At 35.2% G+C, this 8,653-nt stretch overlaps 2 protein-coding genes across 4 annotated transcripts; one reads left to right on the top strand and one right to left on the bottom strand.

Annotated features, from left to right (window-relative positions):
- Positions 1–3,348: 3,348 nt before the first annotated feature.
- On the top strand, positions 3,349–5,958 carry LOC127792776 (reticulon-like protein B9). The gene is made up of 5 exons (XM_052323353.1): positions 3,349–3,516; positions 3,612–3,792; positions 3,894–4,035; positions 4,134–4,203; positions 4,284–5,958. The coding sequence occupies exons 1-5, from the start codon at positions 3,360–3,362 to the stop codon at positions 4,451–4,453; spliced, it is 720 nt and encodes a 239-aa protein (XP_052179313.1). The 5' UTR covers positions 3,349–3,359; the 3' UTR covers positions 4,454–5,958.
- Positions 4,930–8,104, bottom strand: LOC127792777 (uncharacterized). 3 transcript variants are annotated; one of them, XM_052323356.1, is made up of 3 exons: positions 7,777–8,104; positions 7,161–7,350; positions 4,930–5,071 (listed from the first exon to the last, which is right to left on the bottom strand). In XM_052323356.1, the coding sequence occupies exons 1-2, from the start codon at positions 8,027–8,029 to the stop codon at positions 7,169–7,171; spliced, it is 435 nt and encodes a 144-aa protein (XP_052179316.1). In that variant the 5' UTR covers positions 8,030–8,104; the 3' UTR covers positions 4,930–5,071; positions 7,161–7,168. The 3 variants fall into 3 exon arrangements, with proteins under 3 accessions (XP_052179316.1, XP_052179315.1, XP_052179314.1); XM_052323355.1 differs by lacking the exon at positions 4,930–5,071 and adding an exon at positions 5,686–6,445 and having other exon boundaries at positions 7,777–8,103; XM_052323354.1 differs by lacking the exon at positions 4,930–5,071 and having other exon boundaries at positions 6,728–7,350; positions 7,777–8,103.
- Between the last annotated feature and the right edge of the window lie 549 nt (positions 8,105–8,653).

The following is an 8,653-nucleotide window of genomic DNA, read 5'->3' as shown; positions in this document are numbered from 1 at the left end:
CCTCCTGTTTCTGTGTTTTAAACGTTTTTATTTATGATAAAAGAGCACAGTACCTTCAAATTTGATATATATCTTATCTCGGTTTACTTTTATTATTATTATTATTATTATTATTATTATTTGTTATGTTAATATAAATATATAAAATATTAATATAAAGTGTTAATAAAAATGTCAAATTTAAATAATAAGTGTATGGTTCTCACTGTCACTTAACAACTTATGATTAGTTTGAATCACAATAATGTGATGCCTTCAAAATACAAAATACTTTCGCCCTGCGCCCAGTCTCGCCTTCTTAGCTTTTTTTTTTTTCATCAATTATATTAAAATAATATATATAAAATTAATTTATCAATTTATTGATTTTTTGTATTCCTTTGTTATGAAGCACCTTTTATATTTTACAGAATTTTAAATCATGAGTATAGTTTGACACTTAAATTATAATATTTAGAGAATGTAGTTTATTAGATGATCTTAAAATATGATATTAATGAAGATTGAATTTTGTTCTTTCTTATTGGTAGGAACATTGTATGTTCCTTTATTCTTTATCTATTTTAATTTTATTAATCTTTTATTGTGAGACTCGAAATATATTTTGTTTTAGAGTTGTAGATAATTTTAGTTGGTTTTATGAAATTCTAATTTACAAAAAAAAATATTTATTTTGTACACACTCAATTATAATTTTTCAAGAACTTTTAACTTTTTTCGAAGAAATAATAAAGTTATGTGAAAAGACGGTTTTATCCAACTTCAACTTTTTTTTTTCTTGTCTTTTTATGAAAACAAATGTAAATAGTTTCTTTTCTTGTTTCTTAATTTATTTATCTCTATGGTGGCTGCCCCTTCCATGAGGTATAAGGCTGCTTCAATGATCTATTTGATTGGAAAAATTAGGGTAAATTACATTTAGTCCCTCTTAAAGTTTTTGGTTAACTTATCCTTCCCTAAATTCTTGAAAATTAATTTCCTGCCCTAACTGGGTATTTTGTACAATAAAACTGGTTATAGAAGTTGCCGAGATTAGAAATGGAAGTAACAGAAAGGATGCCAACAAGAACCAAAAAAACTGCTAGCTAGCAGATTTATCCCAATTTATGGGGACAAATTCATTATTTTAAAATACAAAAAGGGCAAATTTACCATTTTATCCTTTTCGTGCTACCTCTATCTATCAGAGAATAAAACTTGGTGGGTGTCCACACAATTTCCAAAGTTGAGGGGGCCGGATGTTAATACCTTGAACCTTAGTAGTCTAAATGGAATATGATCAATAATTAATCATTTAAGCAAAATGATAAAATATGGATCCTAAGCCAAGGTGGGCAATGCCATTGAAGTAGTAGCCTTAAGGCATATTGAAGAGCCATCACATGGAAGAAATATTATAAATTGTAACACAACTCTTGCACTTAATACAATGACTAGGATGGTCTTCATTTGTGATTAATTTATTTGATTTCAGTTATAAACCCTAAAGAATTCCCTGTTTCACACCATAAAGAAGAAGAATGCTGAATCAGATGGTGTGTTTGGTGTTTGTCAGAATGCACCAAACAAGTGACCAACTTCTGGTCTGCACATAAACAAACTAAACTGCCATGTGCCATCACAATATGCCAATAAAACAATTATGAAGGTTCTCTCTCTCTCTCTCTCTTGATTTGGAAAACAAAAAAATAAACCTAATTATGACGCTGTTTGGCTTAGTCTTTTTTTTTTTTTTCATATCTTTTAAACTATTTAGTTTCTAAGTTAAAGTTGGATAGTGTTTAAGTTAATAATATATTTAGATAATTATACTTTTAAACTATCAATTAATAGTTATGTATTTGATTTGAAAAAATTGATAACCTATTAAAATTTGACAAAAAGACTAAAATAGACATGATGTTGAATTGATAACCTATTAACTGTTGTTTTATATATATATATATACACACACGCAGTGGGCGATGAGGACAAAAAAGATAAGGGTGGGCACAGTAGTGGACAACTGTCGATGAGGCGACGAAGAAAGAAGATGGGGGTAATGGTTGGTGGGGGCGATGGTAGACAGGAAGTGGCTGGTGGGGGCAACGTCCCAACTGGACAACGGCGACGGTAATTATGAAGGAGGGACAACGGCAGTAGCGACGGTAATGGTAGAACAGAAGCGAAGGGAGAATGATGGGAAAAGATGTAATAACAGGGACATGCATGTAAATATAGAGAATATTTGAGGGCAGAATAGTAAATTAGTTGGTCAAAGTAATAGCATTTTTTGCAAAAGTTTGGCGGTACCAACTTTTGCAAAATGCTATTATAATAGCTTTTAAGCTAATTATTATTGCCAAACACTTAACTATAAAACACTATATAATAGTAGCTTATAAGCGGTCAAACTGCAAAGCCAAAATTCTAGTTCATCAATCATTTCATGCATCTCTATCTATCATCATATCTAAACAAACAAATACAATATATAACAAGCCCTAATCTCACTACTTGGAGTGGCTAGACAAATTCCAATTTGTCCATCATTCCAATTTATAGTTGTATCAATAAAACTTATATCATGTAATACTTAAAAGTTTCCCACCAAATTTTTCTTAGTCGATTGTCAAAATTCTTAATAAGATTGGTGTTTGCATATCATCACCCTCTCAATTCCAAGCCATTATACACTAAATCCTTTCGACAGTAATCTAAACCAATTCAGAGTTGAAACTCACCTGAAGGCCAAGCAAAAAGGGGATTGTGGTTATGAAAAATTGAGAACATTATGGTTGTCAATAATTTAATGGCATCACATTAGAGAAGATTACTGTGAAAAAGGAAGAAATTGAGACAATGAAACCAAGTAGTCAAAACCTTTTTAAGGAAACACACATATATAAAAAGAAGTGCGTCTCCAATGCTCAAGGTTTTCCATTTGTATGAGTCGGGAAAGGATCGTATAATACATGGCCTTCCCATTTGCTCGTTTAGGAAAGAGATTATTCCCACAACTTGAATTGGTGACCTTCACAAAGAAGCAACCTTATCGTCGGTACTAAACTCTTTTCCATGTAGGCTAAGATTCTTGCCAAACAAACAAGGGATGATTAGATCTGTTGTGTTGGTCTTGCATTTTCTGTAACACTTGAAGAAAGATAACTTCAATTGCATATGAAAATGAAATCTGCAAATCGTTGCCAAAAAAGCAGGCTTTTGAAGCTAGATTAACTGATTCTTGTGCCCAGCAGGCACCCAAAGCAACCTCCAAAACGCTTGCCTAAAGCCATTCCTTTCTTTCCACCATTCGCTTCCTTAGCTACCAAGCTTAGAACAACATCATAGCTTATATAACTTTCCCCCGCAAAAATTACATGGTGTGTGGTTCCCCAATTCTCTCTGCTGTAAAACTATCATTTACTTCTATAGTAACAATGCCAAATCACACATCATCTGATTCCGATGATGAAAGGATGGGGAAGAACTTTGGTCGCGAAAGACCAGTGCATGATATTCTTGGAGGAAGAAAAGGTACCCTCTATCTATAGACTCATGTAAAGTCTTAGAACTTTAGTTTATTGAGGACTTGCAACAGTCTTCTGATGATCACAAAAACAAATTTACAGTCGCAGATGTGCTGTTGTGGAGGGACAAAAGGGTATCTGCTGCAATTCTTCTCACTATTTCGACAATATGGTTCCTGTTTGAGGTTGTCGAATACAATTTCGTGACCTTACTCTGTCACATTACCATTACTACAATGCTCCTAATCTTCATTTGGTGTATGGGTGCAGATATCTTCAAGTGGTAAATGAACATTGTTCTTCCAAATTGCTCACTAGTTTGATCGATGCAGTGTATCAAGTATTGTTCATGATGAGCATAGTTTGTTCATGTTTGATTTTCAGGCCTCCTCCAAGGATCCCTGATGTTATCTTAGACGACTCCTCGTTCAGAGAAGTCGCTGCAGTCTGGCATGCAAAACTTAATCACTTCTTCAGGAAGTGCTTTGATGTTGCATGTGGAAACGATTTTAGACACTTCATTTTGGTACGAAAATTGGCTGTGTTCTTCATCCTCCATTTTTAAGCTTTCATCTCCTACTCCACGAGTTTAATTTTCTTCACCATTTCTGCATAAATATTCAGGCACTTGGTTGTCTCTGGATAGTTTCAGTGATTGGGAACTATGTCAGCACCTTGAACCTTCTGTTTGTGGGTAAGTATCAACTTCTTGTATTGTATCTTGCGTAATTACAAGAAGGTTGGCTAATTTGGTTTTATTGGTTATGGATGAAGGTTGTGTCAGCTTGCTGACACTGCCATATCTGTATGAAAGATACGAGGAAGAAGTTGATCATCTTGTAGGGAAAGCAAACCGGCAGATAAGGAAATCATACAAGAAGTTCGATGCAGAAGTTCTCAGAAAAATTCCAAGAGGACCAGTGAAAGAAAAGAAAGCCAAATGAAAGAGGAGTGCTCATATTTTGTTGGAAGGCGAAAGGCTTCGAGGTTTGAGATGGAAAAGGAGGACACTGTGCTTGTCAATCTAAGAAATATAGTGAATAAAACTGTGAATTATTGAACTTTAAACAAAAACACAGATATATACTTGAAAAGTCATATATACTTGAAAAGTCTTGAACACTGCATTCTTATGAATCTATCTCAATTAGTTCCAGTATTTCTGGATTTATACATGACCCATGGACTTGCAAATTGCTATTCAAACTATTTTAAGATGTGGTTTCACATCTACAAATCTAAGGGGCCAATATTCTAAAATATAGTGGAAGCTGCTCTGGAAAAGAAAATCCAAACACTTGAAAGGAAATGCAGTATTGAGTACAAAGTGAAGCTGAATGAGTCAGAAAGCATTAAAGAACGAAGAATAGGAACAAACAATGCAATCAACATTCTTGAAATGGCCTTACCTCACTCCAGGAGCCATTTTTGCAATCAGTTTTCAAAAACTAATCTTTTGTAGTCCTTGAAAGGCATCCTAGGATTCTTCCTTCACGAACTATTGGTTGCAGTAATCAGGAAGTTCTGGCTTTATGGGCCCCAGACAAGGATAAGATCTGATCCTGCAAAGAGGGTATGCAAATTTGTGAATTAAATGAAATAAAGTTTGTCGTCAACGTTCGCGATCTCATATGTGCACTCTACCCATATAATATCATATTGTGATTCTGATTGATCTTTAATCGCCTTAAGAGGCCTATAAATGTCACAATAACCACTCACGAATCAAGTTCAGCGACAAGGAAGAGTAGGATTGGCGGAGCCAACGAGATGCTTGACAATACTATAGCCTGTCAATTCTACCGTTAAGGCATGAAATTCTAACGTAAGAACCCTCTAGCAGTGAGGACTGCTGATTTCACAAGCAAACACCCAACAAGAGAAAAAGAAGAGAGATGGCGAGGGAATGGAAAGAGGAGATCACCCGGGATATTGGTGGCACTGATGCTTTTCTAGTCGTCTGGGTAGTTTTAGTCACTTTTTCTCTCATTTCAGCCATCATGTTCTCCTGTGCGGATGGTGCATCCAGAGACAGGGCTTCAACAGGAGAGCTAGGGGTTCAGGCTAGCGGTTGTGCAGCCGCCTGTGGTGCAGGCTGTGGTGGAGGTTGTGGGGGTTGACTAAACCTTCACCTGGGTCGTTAGTCCTGACCCGAAGCTTAAACCAGAGGCTGAAATCTTCTGCTGGCACCACAGAGATTACAGGAAAGTTGTTTCAAATTCAGCAAATTCTTCTCCCACACAGATGATTAGCTGCTCAAATTGCGCTCATTTCCATGACCAACTTTCAAGATACCGATTCATCATCTGTTTATCTTTTTACTTGCACAATTACAAGATTATTTGGTAACTGTATTCGTATGTTACTATCTTTCTTCTTACCCTTTCTCCCTGTAATTGCTCTTCTCCTACACTTTCCTGGAATATTAGAGCTTTTACATTTCTCTTAACCTAAATACTCGAAAAATTACTAGCAGCAGATGCATCAAATCATCTGCTTAAGAAGGTGTCACCTTTTGAATCAAATACATATGTATGCATCCAAGAGGTTGAGCTACATATGAAACTCACTGGATTACAAAACAGTATAAAACGGATTGGATTACAAAACATGAATTCTAAACAACCATATAATGGTTTTAAGGAATATAACAAAATAGAGTTTTCATGTTGTAAAGTCAGCTAAAACTACTTTCATCTCAACACAGCATCCCAGTTCTGGAAGCTCCAAAACTCTTAGAACATGTATCCAATTTGCCCTGTTGGGTATCAGAATCGATGTCCGAAAATGAGGAATACGCTGCAAAAACCCTCTTGTCTGATCCACAAGCAGCCCGGTGCACCAAACACTGCGCTGCTCGCTGTCCAACTTTGAATGGTAGCTTGACCACACACCAAGCAGTAGCTAGAGGGAAACAAATGCACAAGCAGCATGCCCTGCATGTAAACTCAGTTACTTTGTTACAGCATTTGGAAGAAGAAGAAGAAGAAGATATCAACCATGTTGCTTTCATATTGATTATACCCACTTGCTTGCCTCCTACCAAGGTGAATTTATCTTTATTCTTGACATGCTTTTTAGCACATGGTTCTTGGTACCGGGTACATCAAACGGTTGTGATGAGCTGATGAAAATCATGATGGTCCTAATTATGATCTTCTTTGTTAGATGACTGGTTGTGAGACCAAGGGTTCTCTTCAGATTGAAGATTGCTACACTTCTTTTGTATTTTTGCCTCATTTACTCTTTTTATGTCGCAAATGATTCTTCTTGCTTTTCTATCACCTTGGCTGAAAAGATGAAATCCTTTTCATGCTTTCCAATATGACAGTATCTTTAATGCTTTTTATGCTTTCTTTAGTATTATTTCGATTATTCAAGCACAATATGACAGTATCTTTAGTATTTTATAAATAGATTCAGTACAACACGCTTAGTAATTGAAGTTATAGCACATGGCTAATTTCAATTGATTAATTCCTTTAATTTTGATCATAGAAAAGCGATTCCCTGTTACCATGTAAATAAAAGCAGAATGAAGTTATTTCATGTTAACTGTATGAGATTTTTCCAAACTTTCGCTTTTCGCTTTCTTTGTGACACATTCTTTTCTTAATCTTCATTACAACTCTATAATCTGTAGTCGCTTACAATTTGTGCTAATCCGAATCAAACTCTTCGTGGCTGTCACCCTCTGATGGCTTATGGCCAAATTCCTCCATCAATTCATTGTCAGACTCATCATGTTTCCCAGTCAGCTTCCTCTTCAATATTGCTTCAAATATTGATGGAATTACTTCTTCATCCCCTTCAAAGTATTTCTCTATTCGTCTTTTCAGCTCTGCAACCAGATGAAAAAACCCAATAAAAGTCATACCATGAACCATGGTTATTCTCCATGAATTGTTCCATATATTAAAATTATTATAACCATCTTAACATGAATTTTGAAAAAAAAAAAATGAAGAAAAAAGACCCTTTAAACAAAGCATACAAATTTAATCGAATAGAAGTTATAAAAAAAAACAATTTTAGAAAAATAGACTTTATATTAATCGAGTTGGGTCGAATTCATGAAGCCGTAACCAGACCCCATCTAAATGTCAATCAAGTTCGGGAAAATTGAACCAGAATCGAGTCGGTTTGATAACAGCCCAAATCGAATCTTGATTCGGTTCGGTTCTGGAGTCTACCGGACCCAAGCACCCCTGCTACGTCGTATTGCACTTTCTCAGAAACCAAACAGACGGCGGGGCCTTGGATTTACCTTCCTTGCTGACATCCTCCACCTCGGCGGATGAATCCTCGTTCTGGGGCGAGTTGGTTTCCGGAACAGAGTGGGGGATTTTGATGAAAGCATCGCTCTTGGAAGAGAAATATCTGGGTTTCACGCAAGGAAAAGCAGATAAAGAAACAGGCCCAAATGATAGAGTATTAACCTTAGCATTACAAGAGTATGATCTGAATGTCTGAAGAGAGAAGAAACAGCGCGAGAGCTGCCTGAGCAGAGCTCTTCCCATGGCTTCTGCTTAGGGTTTTAGAAAGGGTTGCTCTCTGCGTCTCCCTCGTTTGTTTGGAAAGAAAATGAAGGAGAGCGTCACTTATTAGGAGAGAAAGTGCAGGAAAATTTTTCCTTCTGAGGCCCATCTAAGGCCCTATTCGAGGTTGGGTTAGGCGGCCACTCAAAAGGGCCAATCATAAGGCCCATATCTGAGTTTGGGCCAATACCTAAGCCCACGGGCTTTATCAGGATTGGCACCCAACAAGTGATGGCCAGAATTTACGAGAAAATATTCAAAATGTAATTGTGATATTAATCATTAGGTTATTGTGCATTGTAATTTAATAATTTTTTAATTAATATTAATCATTATTTGATAATATTTAAATTTTAATAAATACATTTTGTTTTTAGATAAGGTGTATTATTTTTAGTCTTAAAATAAATTTTATTAATTGATGATAAATATATCGTATTTTATAATAATTTTTTAATTAAAAAAATTATTTTAAATTTAAAAATAATTCACCTTATTTAAGGAGAAAATATATTTATTAAAACTTAATTATTGTTCTAAGAACAATTATTAGCATTCTCTTTTTTATATATATATTTCTAACGAAAATATTATTTAGACACTCAA

This window comes from Diospyros lotus, unplaced genomic scaffold (assembly GCF_014633365.1).
Source record: "Diospyros lotus cultivar Yz01 unplaced genomic scaffold, ASM1463336v1 superscaf1, whole genome shotgun sequence".
Lineage (NCBI taxonomy): Eukaryota > Viridiplantae > Streptophyta > Magnoliopsida > Ericales > Ebenaceae > Diospyros > Diospyros lotus.
Note: the sequence above shows the minus strand (reverse complement) of the source record. Positions and strands in the feature narration are given on the sequence as shown.

Coding starts and splice junctions, on each gene's coding strand:
- LOC127792777 (XM_052323356.1), bottom strand. CDS start 8,029: ATGGGAAGAGCTCTGCTCAGGCAGCTCTCGCGCTGTTTCTTCTCTCTT. Junction 7,351..7,776: donor GGAGGATGTCAGCAAGGAAG/GTAAATCCAAGG, acceptor ATCTGGTTGCAG/AGCTGAAAAGACGAATAGAG.
- LOC127792776 (XM_052323353.1), top strand. CDS start 3,360: ATGGTGTGTGGTTCCCCAATTCTCTCTGCTGTAAAACTATCATTTACT. Junction 3,793..3,893: donor GGTGCAGATATCTTCAAGTG/GTAAATGAACAT, acceptor TTTGATTTTCAG/GCCTCCTCCAAGGATCCCTG. Junction 4,204..4,283: donor CTTGAACCTTCTGTTTGTGG/GTAAGTATCAAC, acceptor TTATGGATGAAG/GTTGTGTCAGCTTGCTGACA.